At 37.8% G+C, this 17,015-nt stretch overlaps 1 protein-coding gene across 3 annotated transcripts in view; it reads left to right on the top strand.

Annotated features, from left to right (window-relative positions):
- LOC101168573 (ephrin type-A receptor 3) overlaps positions 1–17,015 on the top strand; it is a 90,997-nt gene that overhangs the window by 61,031 nt on the left and 12,951 nt on the right. For 2 of the 3 annotated variants that reach the window (XM_020710990.1, XM_020710989.1), the window contains exons 11-14: positions 7,236–7,313; positions 11,485–11,552; positions 12,279–12,404; positions 12,700–12,885. In XM_020710990.1, the coding sequence (XP_020566649.1) occupies positions 7,236–7,313; positions 11,485–11,552; positions 12,279–12,404; positions 12,700–12,885 (458 nt within the window). The remainder of the gene's footprint in view (positions 1–7,235; positions 7,314–11,484; positions 11,553–12,278; positions 12,405–12,699; positions 12,886–17,015) is intronic. The other variant, XM_011486671.3, reaches the window with a different exon arrangement.

The following is a 17,015-nucleotide window of genomic DNA, read 5'->3' as shown; positions in this document are numbered from 1 at the left end:
TAGTGTGAAAGATAGAGGGACAGAGGTTGAAGCTTGAGAGGGATGGAAAGGGAAAAAAAGGAGATTGATGGCGGCAGGAGGAGAGCCAGGGGAAAGAAGGGGAGAGGTGTGAGGAGCAAAAGATAAAAAGCTGGATTGCAGGCGTGTTTCAGAGAGGAGGGGTAAAGGGAGATGATGGGTGGGCGATTGCTCTGCGAGGGGCAAATAGAGCTTGTCATCCTTGAGATTTTTGAGGAATTGGTTGAAAATCCGAAAGTAATCTCCTCCTTGTGTTCTCCTCTCTTTTCATCTGTTCCATCTTATCTGTCTTTCATTTTTCTGCTCTCATTTCACCCTCTCAGCCGGTGCTTTTCTCGTCATTTTCCTCTTCTTTTGACTCTTCAGCCTTCATTTCCTGTTATGTTTTTGAATTTTTCATTTAGGCGAATGTATCGACCATCTGATGCATTTGCTGCAACCGGCTCAATGTGGACAATGATTACGCTGAAACTGACACTGAGAGTCAGTCAGGTTTTGATTGATTTTCCACCAAACATTTGCAAGTCTCCTTTTCCTCCCTAAATGCCAGCTGCTGAATGATCATTAAACTCACAGGGAAGGCTCTTGTTTTCATGTTTTTCTGCGATTGAGTCCACAATCCTGATCCGATTTAGCACAGCCTAATTGAGGGTTTTCATGTCTAAAACTGTACGTCTTTTTCGCGCACAAACCTACTCGTTCACATTTACTGCTCTTGCTGCTTTAGCTGGCAGCACACTGAACATCTATGCCTCATAAACAAGCTGATTTGCAGGCTATTCTGTTCTCGCCTGTTCTCATTTAATAAAGTGCTGTTATGCTATTGTTACAGCAAGAGGGAAAACATGAAAAAACACCCAAAGCTCCTCAGACACAGCACGCTGCTGACAAATCACACCAGTTATTGCTGTGTGCGTGCCATTATTGCTCTGCGAGTGCATGCGCCCAAGTGTGTGTTTGTGTGGGAAGTTTGTGCTTTTGTTCCTCTGAGGGTGCTTTGGCAGGCTGGCAGGTGCAAACGATCGGGAGCTAGCAAGCAACTGGCAGAGCCACAGATTCAGCAGATGGCCTTTCACTCAGAAAGCGTTCTCCCCTTCGGTCCTCACTTTCTCTCACTCCTTGTTAAAGAAGTTACAGCTTCTGCCTCCCAGCATCTATGTGTGTGTGTGTTTGGGTCTCTGATTTGTCTGCACTCTAATGATCCTCTAGTCTTACAAACGTTTCCTTTTCCTGCATAGCTGCAGGCTTTGGTTAAATGCCAGATCCTTGTGTGTTTTTTCTGTCTTTTAAATGTGTGAGTTCTGCTAAAAAGTCAGCATGGATTTGTTCCATCTAAGTTGGCAGTTTCTTTTTTAGCTGTTTCATCTGATCTCTGTCTCAAAGTCGGCCTGGGAGTGCATTTGTTGTCGGCGGATATTTTGAAGGAGCTTGAGGGACACGAGTGGAGAAAATCACATAAAAGTTATTGATTTGGCACTAAGTTTAAAATCACTTTTGCGAGATGTTTTGATCTAATAAAACAGGGCTTTTTTATTTTCATTCACATAAAACTACCATAGATTTTATTATAAACTTTATATATATATATATATATATATATATATATATATATATATATATATATATATATATATATATATATATATATATATATATATATATATATATATATATATATATATATATATATATATATACACACACACACTCACATATTGTTCAAAAGTAGTGCTGGGTATTGCTGCCAGAACTTTGGAATCATAAAGTTACCATTTTAATTTATAATGAAAGTTTTACGCATTTAACAAGGCAATATCTCCCACATTTCTTTTAAAGACCAATTTTAGCTAATACAATATGATTTTTGACAACATAATATGAAGTGAAAGCAATTTTACATTTAAAGAAATACAAGAAATGCATTCGAAGGAAAACTGACCATTAGATCGGATTAATACTGATCTGATTCTCTGAGTAGAGAGTGATTCATTGAATAATTGAGTTCTCAAACCTAACCTGAATGTTAAACCCGGGAACATTATAAAAAAACTTCAGGTGGAGAGCTCAAAGAAGCAGCTTAAAAATTATAAGATGTCAAACACACTCATGATTTCAGACATTTGTCAGTTTCCTCAGCAGAGACATCACCCTCTTAAAAGTTTCATACTTGCTTTGTATTTGTGCATTTAAGACATCTGCTGTGCAGCCCAGGGCAATTCCTACAAACTTATTAGAAAAAGAAAAAAACCAGATGAGTGTTTTAATAAAGACGTATCACTGGAAGAGGAAGAACATGTCAAAAATCAATCAGCAAAAGAGTGCCAACCAAAACCGTTGTTGGAAATACCTCAAACAGTGAGTCTGTTTTTGCTTGTTTGAATTCCAAAGACACTGAAACTTCTGAGAGTTTTTTTTTCACTTGAGTCAAAATTATCAAGTAATGGAAGAAAAACAGGAAAAAAAGGACCAAGCAATAGACACGGCAACAAAATGAGGCCAACAGTAAATTTGGTGATAATCAGCAGTGCATTCATTTCCCTGTGGGTGTTGTTGGTCTGTTTGCTTGATAATAGCACTAATAATGATTTAGCAGCCAAAAAATTCACTGAATACAAATTTGCAACAAAACAACTCAGTGTGGGGATGTTTGTGTGCGTTACAAAATAGTGGCGAGGTGTGTATAATGTCATTAGGCAGATTTGTGTGTGCTGGCTTTCATGATGTTGCTTTCAATTAATGCAGGAAGCTGCAGGGTGTAGCCAAATACAGCTTTGTCTGCAGAAAACCTTGAAAGTAGCTAAGAAACGGTGCAATAATAGCATCAATGCAGGTGCAGGTGCAGGGCTGCTTCACACAGGCTTTATGCAAATGAGCATATGTTGCAGAGGAGTTTAATCAAATGTCCTACAAACATCAAGCATTAAAGAAAATCTAAACTGTTTTCCTGTCCGCACTTTTATATATCATTAGCACCCATGCGCCTAACAAACACGCAAATGCTCATCTTGACCTAATCAAGTGATGTCATTAGTTTCACACAGATTTCCATGCATGAATCTGTTAACAGATGTAAAGGAATACTTCAATTAATAATGCAGATGAGATGCTCATCTCCACCTCGTTCCTCTCACGTTTGACCTTTCAGCGGGTCATTATAAAGTCTGCTGCATCCCACCGATTACCACAGTGCAGCTCTCCTCCTTTTTCCCCCCTCTTCCTTTAATACCACTTTCTTTAATGAGAGGCTTCGCAATGAAACGTTTCCAAACAGGGTGTTAATGAAACACGGACAGGTTTATTAGTCATAACTCTTGAGTTAATCATTTACCCCTACTAATAATCAGCCCAAGTCGAGTAAATCTTTTAGGACCGTGGTCAGTGATTATTGAATCTGTGCCAGACACAGCCAAGATGGAGAGTGCCAGAAGAAACCTTCTCCACCTCGGATCCTGACGCTCACTTCCATGTCTCACAGTTGTATTGCGGCGTACATCCACACTGAGCTTTTCTAAACCTCTATGCTTATTAGCGCTCAGGCAGCGAATGTGTGTTGTTTTTCAGGTGATGAAGGAGGCTTAATTTTGCTGTGAAATAATGAGACCAAGTTTAATCCATTGATTTCATTCACAGTAATTATTTTTTATTTAATGGCTTAATGTTAAATGGAATAACCATTATTGTGAGTAATGATGAGAGAAGATACTCGCAGCAGGGTGTGTGTTTATCAATAGGTGTGTGCGAGAGGGGAGCGATGGATGAAGTAGGTTAGAGATGTCGTTTCATTGTTCGTTCTGGAAGGGTGACTAATGATTTACTGATTTCCTTTTTCTACTCATCCTGATTAGCAGAAGAAATATAATGTGGAGAGACAGGAAATGAAGGACGGGGGGAGAAAACATAAGATTAAAGCTGGCAAGCAGGAGAGTAAAATGATAGAATGAGGTGAGCAGAATGAAAGGAAACCAACAAGTTTGTTGTTTGTGTGTCCATCTATGCCTTTTTTTTAAAAACAGAAAAAGAAAAAAAAACTCCTGTCAATCCGTTTTAAAGTTACTGGACATTTGCCTTTAAGCTTCTCTGACACACATAATGCTTTTTGTTCCATCCTGCCAAAGTTTTCTCCTTTGATCTCCTTTTTGCCTCAGTCTTTGTTTCTTTCACATCATTTCTTTACTTGGGTCCAACTTTTGCTCACTACTTTTTTGTTTACGTTTCCTCTTCACACTTGTTTCTGCCGTCCTGTTTCGTCTCAACATCCCTCTTTCAGATTCTATTCCTCATTTTTCTCCTGTTCCTGTTATCTTATTGTGTTTATGTCTTCGCTGGTATGTCACTTTCAATGTTGGGGGTACGGGTGACACGTTAAAAAATGATTACTGTAATTGAATTACTTTAGTCAGTAATGAAAGACTGTAATGCATTACATAACAATTCATTTGAACAATGATTTGATTCTTATCATAATTTCTGGTTGATTATATGATTCATAGTCAATTCTCATTTAGAACGATCAGATTCACTGACCTAAAATTGATCCAGGACGTCTTTAGTCAAAAATTCAACCAGTGAGACTCAAGAGATAAATACCTGGTATTGAACAGTGCAGGTGAAGTTTTCCAGATTCCTTCTATTTCTTGCAAGCTAATCAAGTGTAAATTAAATATGCATACAAAAAACAAATCAATAAGAATTCATAGCAAATCCATTCACATTTTAGTTCAGCCCACTGTTGTTTTTCCATATCAAAATAACACACACAGAACAGTATTAGAACATTCTACCACACTGGATAAAATTCAAAGTGTTTCCACGCATTGGTTTGTTACGATGACCATTGCTGTGATGATACTTGGTAGTTTTTACATTATAGTAAAATAACCAATCCAAATAGTATTTTTCAACATCCCTGTAATCAATTGATTTCATTTTAAAAGGATTTTATAATGTACAGTATAGGTCGATTTAATTTACAACCTGCCTGACAAATCGACCTAGTTGGATTTTAAGAATAGAAATTAAGTCATTGATTACACGATTAATAGTTACACACCTAGAATTACAGTAGGGTCTGGGATTTTCTCTCAGGTCAAACAAACAGAGATCAACTGAAAAAGATAAATAAACAGAGTTACTGATGTGTGTGCGCTAATGCAGGCTTGGAGCTCGGTCAGAGTAAAATGGAGGAAGAAAGCAGATAGATGGGCATGGACAAAATTGTAGGAGCATTCGGCAGGTGGAGATATTTGCATCGTTTCCAATTTGTTGAAAAGAAAGGCAAAAACATTTCAGTTAAGTGCAAGGTGTGTCTTAGAGATAAACTGCTTTTCACAGTGCCAGTGAGCAACGTGTCCAAGCACTTGACAAGATCGCACCTTCACACCAAACTTGTGGAGCAAGATGGCCATGGCTGCAGCAACAATATTTTTGTTATTTTCCACACTGTTGTCTGAATTATAGAGAAACTATGTTATGCCTTGAACCATGTTCATTACTTTGCACAATGTTATTGTTTTAAAAATAAAGTTAAGCAGACAACGGGAGCTTGTTTGTGCAAGCTTTGTCCTTTAAGATTTTTTTTATGTAAGAAGGAAAAATAGTATTAGATTGTTTTTTAAAATAAGTCATGAGTAAAGTAAGTTCATTGCAATTCCATGTAGTAACTGAAGTAAAATAATCAATTACTTTTTATGGTAACCCAATAGTTGACCAAAAATACAACTCATAAAACCCTGAATTTGGATCCCTATGAGTTCTCACACTGCAGTTTGTGTCATCAGGACTCACTTTAAAAAACAACAAGAGGTAAAATAGCTAGAATTTGTTTAAATAAGCGCAGAGTGCAGTCAGACAAGAAAATGGAAGCTAACATGAACTCCTCCTTCTTGAGTCAGACAAGTGAGGCATGCGAGGCTCAGGCTAGCAGACTAATAAAACCAAATTAAGATGGAAATTTTCTTTATCACATGAAACCCATTCTCAATGCCTTGAATAGTAGTTCAATAAAAAGATATGAATATATGCAAAACTGAATGTTTAAGTTTAATTTCTCAGTGCTTTTTCAGCATTTGTCCGAGGACGGATGTCCCTATAGAGTAGTTTATGTTTTGTTTTTGTTGTTTGGAATATGTTTTGAGTTCAGGGTATGTTCACTTTTCTACACCCTCACTAGTCACATTTTTGATTTTTTTCTACCCCAGCTGTTTTTAATTTGGATTTTTTTCTGCCCTTCAGCTGACTAAGGTCAAATGTTTTTAGTTGCTTAGTGACAGGTCCTGTCTTTTATCACTCTTTCCAATAGTTTTCTGGGGTTTTTTTTATTTCAAAATTTTGGTTACTCTTAATTAATTGGCTATTTTTATGTTTGTATTTTTTCTAGACTTTTAGTTTCTGTCAACAAGCTATCTCCTGCAAAAAACAAGAAATACTATTGTCGTTAAAATTCTCCAGAAGATTATTGGAAAAAAAATGTTTTAACATCAATAAGGAATGAATGTGGACTCATGATAACCAGCCTATATAAGAGAAACCTGAAAATTCAGAGTGTTTAATAACTATTTAATGTGGAAAGTTCCACTCTGATTATCTTTTGAAGCATTGTACTGTTTTTAGCCAAAATAAAAAATAAAAAACTGTGTCGTTTTCTAGAACATAGTTTCTTCATCCAGCTCAGATGAGGTAATGTTTTCATACAATATCAAGCTTCATTTTTTTCATGTCCTCCGTCATCAGAAAATTATCAAAATGCCACTAGAACACTTTAAAACCACGCAAGTGGGACTTAAAAGGGTTTAAAATCTTTATTCATCCCCTAACAGTGTAACTATGGTAGAAACTGTTGATTTTGAGTGTCTTTCTAATTTGAAATGAATTAAAACTGATATTTGTTTTCTCTTTAGTCAAGTGTCTCTTTTACGTGTAAAACTGATAGGATCTTAAAAACTTGAGTTTAGTTTTATTTCTAAAAATCGGCCACTATAGACAACAAATGTAGAAAATGTTCTCAAATCAAACAACCAAAACACAATGACTTTGGGCAAAGTGACTCCAACCATTTCAGTTTCAAACAAAGAACATTTCAAATTAAAAACATGATAAACTTCTGAATCATTCTAATCCTAATGTTTTCTCTATTGCTATTCTATTTTTACTTTTATTTGTGCTCATGTTAACCAAACACTCCCTAATCTCTCCTTTCGGCTTCATCACTTATGCTATAGCCTTGGAGTTCGCCCCCCCAGCATCGTGGATGTCTCCCTGCCTCTCTTAGCTCCCTCCCTTCATCTGATTGCTTTTAGGTTAGTATGCAGTCTGAGACCCCCATTGTGCAATCTTGCCTGTCAGCACTCTCTTTTTTCCTTCTCCTTCTCTCTGCTCCTGTTTTTTTCAAAACTGCGGTGTCTGTTAAATAAAAGACTTACAGAAAGACTTACAGGACAAGGCTGTTTCCAAGGGACAAACTGGAGGAAACAAAACAAAAATAAATAGTTTAAATATGTATTTTGGACAAAATTAATGTTTTTGCCTTCAGAAAATAGAGAAAAAAGAAAGTGAAAGAGAGAACAATGTAGGAGGAACTACAATGACAGTAATGGATGGACGGCGGCTTGCTGGTAGAATGACAAATGGGTCTCGAGTGACAGAGTGTTTTATTAAAAAGTAAATTGATATGCAAATATAGAGCATGCAGCTTTGGCCGACAGGGATAGCCAGACTAAAGTGGTGCAGAGAAGCACGGAAAAATCTGGATGGATGCACAGCAGAGGTTAGAGTGTGAGCTGCTGAAGTGTCAGGATAGCTGGATGGCATGGAAAAAGTGTCTTCCTCTTTTGCATCAATGTTTTTCCTTCAAAAAAAAAAAGAAGAAACAAGTTACTGATTGAAAGCAGTGACAGGTTTGGCCCTTGAGAAAATGGAACAGTGCTTTAAAGAAGCAACGTCTACTCTGTGAATTGTTTTTTAATTGTGTTGGCTTTCAGAATTACATTTCTAAGCAGCAGTGTTGGATGTTAAAAATTAGATCTTTTGCGGTCCAGAGGTCCTCTACCAGAGGCCTGGGAGCTTGAGGGTCCTGCGCAGTATCTTAGCTGTTCCTAGCACTGCACTTTTCTGGACTGAGAGGTCTGGGGTCGTTCCAGGTATCTGTTGTAGCCACTCCTCCAGCTTGGGGGTTACTGCCCCGAGTGCTCCAATTACCACAGGCACCACTGTCACCTTCACTTTCCATGCTTTCTTCAGTTCTTCTCTGAGTCCCTGGTATTTCTCCCATTTCTCATGTTCCTCCTTCCTGATCCTTCCATCATTTGGTACTGACACATCCACCACAACGGCTTTCCTCTGTTTTTTTTTATCGAGAACTACAATGTCTTGTTGGTTTGCCATTACCATCCTGTCAGCCTGTATCTGGAAGACCCACAGGATTTTTGCTCTCTACCACTTTTGGAGGTATTTCCCATTTTAACTGTTTCCCATTAGATGTGAGAACAGAGAACAAACAAACACACATACATATTATATATATATATATATATATATATATATATATATATATATATATATATATATGTATAGATCGATAGATTGATAGATATAAATTACATCCTTTTCTATGTAAACTATGAGCTAACTTAATCTGTGACAGAGACTGGCACTGACAATATCGTAAGCATGGTCTGTGCATATTATACTCATAAATTTTATTTGCACTGTGGAAATTAAATATAATATCCTCACAACATTATTTACAGCTTAACAACCCCCTTAACTCATAATTTTTTCACATGGGACACTGTCTTTCTTTTTGTTTGACACAAATGGTCAGACCAAAAATATTTGATCTTTTCCTCCTAGATTTCAAAGGCCTGTTCCCAGAATGTCATTCTGCTCTTGGCAGAGGACTACGGTCCCCTAAGAGTACTGAATAATTGTCAATTATTTTTTTTTGGCACTTGTTGCTGTCTTGTTGTCTTAGTTTTGGAATCAGGGCTTCTCCAAACAAACCGTGATCAGTGCAGTTTTCTGCAGCCTTGTTGCATATTCATTTAGGTCATTGTTATGCTCAAAAGCCTTGGTTTATGTTGATAAAGGAAATATCATCACCAATAAACCTGAGGAAAACACATGTTCCAATTAAACAATGAGATTATCCAGATTAATTCTTACATAAATAAATGTATATTTTTTATTTATTTTATTTATTCATTCAATCATTGAATTAATTCAATATTCAGTATTGAATATTGAATAGGCAAAGAATTTTATGACTTAACTTTTGAAAAATAAATATTTGCCATTATAAAAGACATATTACAGATATCGTACAGATTTAATGTTTACCAAATGTAAAAAGTATGTAAATTCTTAAAGGGAAAAAAAAAACTTTTTTAATTAAAAAAAGTGAGATGAACTCAATAATATTAAAAGTTTAAAGAAAAGGTATAGAGTTAATATTTAATGCTTCTATTTAGGAATAAAAAAGAAGAAATTCACGTCTACAGTGTGACAGTATGGTTTTCATTCTTTCTCCTGGGTCCATGTTTTTCCCCTTTGGTCTTCAGCAGCTGAACTGGGGTCAGTTGCATTCATTTGAAGGTATTAAATATCTTTTGGTACAAACTCACCCAGACACAGCTGTCAGGGGAAACAAAAGCCACGGCCATGTCAGGTTTTTCAGCGTGTTTAAGACTGTAGCACTAATGAGTCATGACGCTTCTAACTGTTGAAGAGGAATGAGCTTCTCTGTAATTACTATGGAAATGTGTTCATTTCCCATCAGACACACATACATATGCAGCCACCGGGACTCACACACTCAAATTAACACAGAGACACATGCAGCCATGGCAGGGCAGTGGGTTGGGCTTAACATGAGTGTGTGGGTGTTAGTGTGTTTGCATCCCAGAGGAGTTCTCAGGGTTGGAGCAGAAGTGTCACCCATGTCCCATTATCCATATGCTTTAGGCGCATGCCCCAAAGCGCTGAGTATGTATGATTGTGAGTCAAGGGGTGTAATGATAGTCCCTTGGTGATTGGCCAGCCAGAGCCCAGCTGATGACCAGGTGGGTCCCAACTCCTCCAAGCTTAGACCCCCACCTCTAGTCCTCAAACAGCAGCAGAGGTCTCCAGCCTTTTTAACATGTGTGCCTGTGTGTGCTTTTATTCCCCAGACAGTCTATTGATGCATTCAGCTGTGTAGAATCAACACTAGGATTAGGTACCAAATGACTCAAACTCACTAAGCACCATTTTTTTAATGTGTGCATCTCGTTGTCTTGCCTGTTCTCTACTTAGTATTCTTCTCCGATCATTTTTGTCTTCATCTAATTTCTTTCCTTTTCTTGATCCAATCTTTCATTTCAGTTCCGTTTCCCTTCTGTCCTTTTCTCTGCTGCTTTCCTAAATCGCATACCATCTGTGCTGCAGATTCCCAGTTACTCCTGGCTCCAAGCCCGCATCAATTTATCCTCTTGATGGACAGACAGACCGACTGGGTTATGCTGGACCTGTGGCCCTAAAACCAATCATCTCCTGGCCTAGATACATAAATAAGTTATAGCATGAATCCCATACCAAATTAAACTCCAAATGTGAGGAAACAAAAAATCCCAAAGTAACATCTGCTTAGCCTTTTCTTCTTTATCACAATGTGCAGTTTTTTCTCTGCATCAAAGAAAAGATGAAGGACGCTACAGTATGTCTGTTCTAAAGTGTCATGTGATGCTGCTTTTGTATTTAAGCTTTTCTGTTTAATTCAAAGAGAGAAGTGCAGGATGAGGACAATTTTATACATGATCAGGACCTTTAAAACACTTCTTGAAAACAGAAAGAGCATAAGTTTTCGGAAACCAACACCATCTCCAACCAACACAAGCGGGCAAGAATCCCCCGTAGAGGTCTGTAAGGCAGAACAAGTTTAACACTTCCTCACAGCTGCACTGCAGGTTTAGGTCAATCAATTTGTCAATATTTCGTATAGCTCTTTGGACTAACCCTGGCTGCGGGGGTGCATGCAGGAGGGTGTGAGTAAAAAGCTTAAAGAGGTGAGTGTGTAATGATCAGAGCACACAGACAGCTTTAAAGAAGTGTTTCATTGCTTCAGAATGAGGGCGGACACACTCAAACAGCGATTTAATAAACATCAAGAAAAAGTACTATAGAATGAAAGGAGATATGTGGTAATAAAGTTTATGTTTTCCATCCAGACAAGTCAAATTTAGAGGATGTGATGTTTGAAGATAAAAAGAAGTTGCTCAAATGCACAGCTTTTGGCACTGGATCTGAACTTCCTGCATATAACTTTATCGAAAATGCAAACAGATGTGTGCTCATGGAAGTAAGGTGATCTTCTACACATGTCCTCTGAAGGGTTTACTTAAGTTGGCCTGTTTGTGGCTGGAAGGCTGTCATTAGTGAGCGCCCAGTTTAAGAATCTGTGAAGCACCATGATGCAGCTGTGTGTCTCATTCTCAGGCATTGTGGATACATCAAAGCTAAGCAAGACCCGGATGAGGAGAAGATGCAGTTCCAGCATGGCCGAGGTAAAGACACCAGTACTCACGGAATCTGCAGAAACACGTCTGTCCATGACGTCAGACTTTGTGCTCCCATATGGAGAATGACCCACACTTATGAAGCACTTTTATTAGCTTTTTTAAATATACCTGTCAAGGCTAGATATATGCATGGGCAAAGGGGGGGTCACCCCCCCCCACCCCCAAATGCTGTGGCTGTCCCCCCTTCCAAACGTGATAGCCCGCAAAAATCCAAAACTAAATCCAAAACTAAAGAAATAAGACTTACTGTGCTTTATGGATAGATGAACTGATATGATGATAGCATAGTTTTCTGGGCATTTTAGGAGGTTGGAGGGATCTGACACCCCAAACTCTCAGCGCACCCAGACTTTCTCTTTTCTGATATTTTACTGGAACCTCATGGTGGGGCTGGCTAAATCCAGGCCTGGTACTTGTTTTTTTCATCATTTCCCCAACTAGATTTTAATTTATTTCAATTTGCTGTAACCCTTGTGCTATCCTAGGCACTTTAACATTGGGAGTTGGGTCATCTAGACCCACTAGTCATGGTAGAGATAACATGTCGATGTAAGGGTGGGATCATAGGATGGCACATGGGTTAAAGGAAATCATCGGAATGCCAATTTCCCAAAAAACATACACATTTTTTTTTAAAAACAGTGATGCTAATTTGTTGTTTTTAACCTCATTAAATATATATATATATATTTTTTTTAATCTACCATGCAGTGAAGCTTCCGGGCAGCAGGACGTACATCCATCCTCACACCTACGAAGACCCCAACCAGGCTGTCCGAGACTTTGCCAAAGAGATCGATGCTTCCAATATTCGCATAGAAAGAGTCATTGGCGGTGGTGAGTTGGCAGTAATGCTGAGGCTAAATACTTTATTAAGTCAGAACTCAGTAAAATAGTTTATATGAATTTACCAAAAATGTGTTAAAACCTTTAACAGCAGTTTTTCACATTTTTTTTGGAATATGTTTGCTTGCAAATTTATTTTGTGCTGGATCTAGTAAAAAACTGTTAAATTTCCTTTCAGTAAAACAGCTCATAGATGTCCCCCAATCTCTTATAAAAACGAAAAGTTTAATTTCCTTTTCAGGGTTTGTTTAAAGTGTGACTTTTGTGTGTGCGTGTCTGTGTGTAGGAGAATTTGGGGAGGTGTGCAGCGGCCGACTGCGTGTCCAGGGGAAGAGGGAGATCTATGTGGCCATCAAGAGTCTGAAGGCAGGGTACTCTGACAAACAGAGGCGAGACTTCCTGTCTGAGGCCTCCATCATGGGGCAGTTTGATCACCCCAACATCATCAGGCTGGAGGGTGTGGTCACTAAATGTGAGTGAACGGCACGTGGTTAAAACTTATCAACAAACAGTGAGTGTTTACTGTTCATGTCCAAGCCCTACAGAGGCTTGTGATGTTTGAGCTGCTCCTCGATCAGAGAAACTGCTCCATCACCGTGGTAACACCATTGAGATTGAGCTTTGCAAATTTGTGACCATCCACCTCTCACACATCCACTTGTTTACTCCACATGATTGTGCTTGGCCAATTAGAGCGAGTCTGTGTTGATGCAGGTGACATAGACATAGGTATGGTTCAAAAGAATCTTTATTCATCTTGGTTCTTGCTCCTCTCTTTCAGTCACTCCACGTGATTTCTGCTTATCTTTCTTCTGTCAGAATAGAGATACCAAGCAGTCAAGGCTTTGCATTCCATCGTCTTTGGCAGCCCTAAATCAAAATTCCAGCTCGGCATCAAAACAAACAAAAAAATAGCGTTTCTGCGCAACAGAGAATTTGTGTCTTTATGACCAACTTTCTTTCAAAGTAGGATAACAAAACAGCAAAAGTCAAGTATTGAGCCGCAGAGTAAGTGGATAATGATAGATCTTGAATTACAATCAACAAACACATCACTTCAACCCCTCCACCCCTTTTTATTTCTATCTTTTTCCAAATGTATAATGACAGGCAGTTGAAGAGCTGAGTGGCAGAAACAAGAGCCAGCACTTTTACTTCCTAATTAGAAGATGGAATATGAAAACAAAAGTAACCTTGGCAAAATTACTAGAGCGCATGTTACTTATGAGCAAGTTAGTCAACGTTCAATCCAGTGTCCAATAGGCAGACTTCCCAGCAGAAACAATCATACACCGTGGATCCAAAACATCAACCACAACATTCCAGTTTCATATTTTTAAATAATGTTCCCCCACGGTCCACCTTTCACACACTTGTTTGGCGGATTGTTTTCAGAGCAATTTAGCATGTTTTTGTCTCGTTTAACAGCGCATTGTGTGCAGTATCCTGTATGGCCATAGACCTCGTCAATCAATCTCCTCTGTGCCTTGTCTCCTGTACAGAATGCATTCAGTTTGCCAAATCTATATAAATCTTTGATCGTGATCAGATCATGAAGTTTTAACTTTGAGTTTAAGCAAGAGAGAGATGTGTTAAGATGTCAATGTCTGTGTGAGAAAATTGTAGTAAGTGTGTCCTGAGCCTCAAGACATCTATAATTCTCTTAACCCAATCTCTGGTTATTTTTTAGAACACAACCCCTGGGATAAACAAAGGAACACAATAATTTATATCAAATTAAGCATTTTCTTTTGATTGACAGATGGTTGTGGAACCATTAGGATTTGAAGTCAAAGTTTGTTGTTCAAACAATTGATGCGTCTGCCCGTTTTTAGAATGCTAGGGGTTTAAATGTTTGTCATGTCTAACCAAGTTGGCTTTAAAGGACCCCAAAACAAACCAGAGTGTTACTGGACAGCTGGGTTTCTCCATCTGTCTTATTCCTATGGACATCACATTTGTCAACTTTATTTGTTTCTTAAAATCTGTAACATCAGAAATGTGTTGTTCAGATTCTATATCACTCTAGATTTTCTTTCCTTACATCTTAATTTTTTATCAAATCAACAGATAAAGAAATGTTTAAGAAAAGGGTTACGTATTTTATTATTCATGTATTCAGTCTCCACCCTATACATTTAGTCTTTTAAAATGCATGAGAGCAGCTTTACCTGCAGCACCTCCTTGGCTTCATGCAATTAGATGTTGGCACTTTACATTTAATAAAGGAATGAATGCAGTTTTTCACATCTTTCAGCTCTGGGTCACTCTCTGGTATGAAATGCAAATGCTGACTTCACTGGGATACATGAGATGTGTGACAGGACTAATTCAGAATGTTGACTTTTTTCACTATATGCGAAACAGTAGAAATAGCCCAAACATAAAAGGTAATTGCTAAACCAAAGAATGGAGACACATTTTTTATAATCCTGGTTAGAAAGGATGGATCCTGATTCCTTATCTGTGAGTTTGTTTTTTTGTTTTTTTTACTCCTGTTTGCCATATCTTTGTCATCTTCCTGTTCCACACATCCAGTTGTTTGTCAAATATTTGCAGACATGCAAAAGTGAGAAGGAAAGATGGTGCAAAAATCAGGGATTTGAACAAACAAATCTCTGCTTCCCCGCTTGTCACACTCCCTGCTGTCACGCTCTCAGATCTTCAGCGCATCTCTCAGCTTTGCTTGGTGGTGCCTGGGCCAACAACAAAAGAGCAAGTGCATATGCACAGATGTGAATATTAATACTTCAGAAACTTAATTGGATGTGCTTTTTTGCCTCATAAATATTCAGCGGTGTGCATATTATGACTGACACCCTACTGCATTTCTCATTAATTTTCCTGCTATTGTTTCCCTCTTCCTGTTTCTCTTCCTCAGACGCAACATGTAGATGTGTAATTATGGCACCCTCTTTTTAGGAACTGACAATTCTGTTTGGAAAAACCAAAATAAATTCCATAATTATGATCAAGTACTTGAAGTGTAATGCTGGTTGACAGCAGAATCAGCTAAATAACCAAAATGGGAAAAAAAAGAAAACAAACTGTTTTTGACTTGACAGGGTATTTATTTTAGCAAAATAGACTTGTCTCTAAGCTCTTATGCTTTTTGGATGAAATAATTGAAATGGTTTATTTTTTTTTCAGTGTCTAATAAGAGCTTCCCTCCTTCATTTCCTCGTGTCTCCCTCTTCACCTGTCTTCACGGCACATTGAGGAGCTGATAGAGCCTCACAGAAACAAATCTCACTAGCAGAGCAGTAATTTCACAGGTCACAGCCCAGGGTGTGTATGTTCCAGCAAAAGGGGTGAGAGTTGAGATGGGTCAATAATTCCTTCAGGCCTTTTTCTCTGGCACCAGCTGGTCCCTTCACACCGGTCTCAGTCTAATCAGACTGGCTAGACCCTGATTGCTCCGGACTCAGGTGTGCTGGATCGGTTTGTGTAGGTGTAAAGTAGACACAGAAGTAGCATTGGTCTAAGTAAGGCTCCAAGTAATTGCTTTTCAGCTGTGGTAGGAGTCTGAGCAGCGTCAGCAAAAGCAGAAGTAGCTGTGGTGGTGTAAAGTAAAAAGCAGCGGCCAAAACAATATTAACAACAGTTGCAAAAAAAATATTAAAAATGCTTTCAAAAGCAAGAAACAGAAGACAGGCCCAAATTAAAGGGTAGGCCAAACACAAACATAAAAGGAAGTGCAAAATCATTAAATACTATGATACAAATTATTCTGATTAAGATTTTATAAATTCCCAGAATGTTTACAACATAGTAGTTTAGAACCTGTGCTCAGAGGTAAAACAAAAATGTTAGAAGTCTTGTTTTTACCATGAAATCACCATGAAAACTCCTGGTCTAAAAACAGAATAAAGGACACTAAACTGAAGAAAAAAATCTCTTTAATGTAGTACATTTTTTTGTCCATGGAGCAAGTCATTTTTACTTAACAAGAAATATTATATCCAAAATCTAGAAACAAGTAGCTCCACAAAGCATTCACAAAGGGGAAAGAGCTAATAAAGCTCACTGTTACTGTTACTGTTACTTAAGATTGAACGATATACAGTGAAATAATGTGTATTTTTTTGCAAGGTCTAAGTAATTGGATGGTATTTTTTACCTTTGTATGTACCTACTTGTGGTTATATGATAAGTGACTAAATTAAAACAAAAACCTCATGTTTCCAAAATGATGACAATGAATGCCAGTCTAACTTCTCACCATTTATTAAGCTGTAAAAAAACTTCCTTAAAATTGAATCAAAAACGGTAGTGCTTCCCAGTACCTTCAGAAAACAAATAGCACGTTGAAATGTGTAAAGAAAATTGCATTTGTTCTAATTTTTTAAGCTTTAAATCAAGTTTTCTTTTGTCAAGAACATGGAGCAAAAATGATTGTGACTCGTTTTAATAATAATTTCCTTATATCTAGATCCTAGATCTTATTGAGACAAAAAAAAATCTTGACTGTGCAGATTTTGAGAAAAGTTTGGAAAGATTACAGTTTTTAAAATTTTGCAATAATCAAATATTTTGGTTACAACATCAAGATTACTGCCTTTTTTATTGCAACTAAAGCCAAGCCTGCAATGACTGAAGACT

The sequence above is a fragment of the Oryzias latipes genome, chromosome 17, assembly GCF_002234675.1.
Source record: "Oryzias latipes chromosome 17, ASM223467v1".
In the NCBI taxonomy this organism is placed as follows: Eukaryota; Metazoa; Chordata; class Actinopteri; order Beloniformes; family Adrianichthyidae; genus Oryzias; species Oryzias latipes.
Note: the sequence above shows the minus strand (reverse complement) of the source record. Positions and strands in the feature narration are given on the sequence as shown.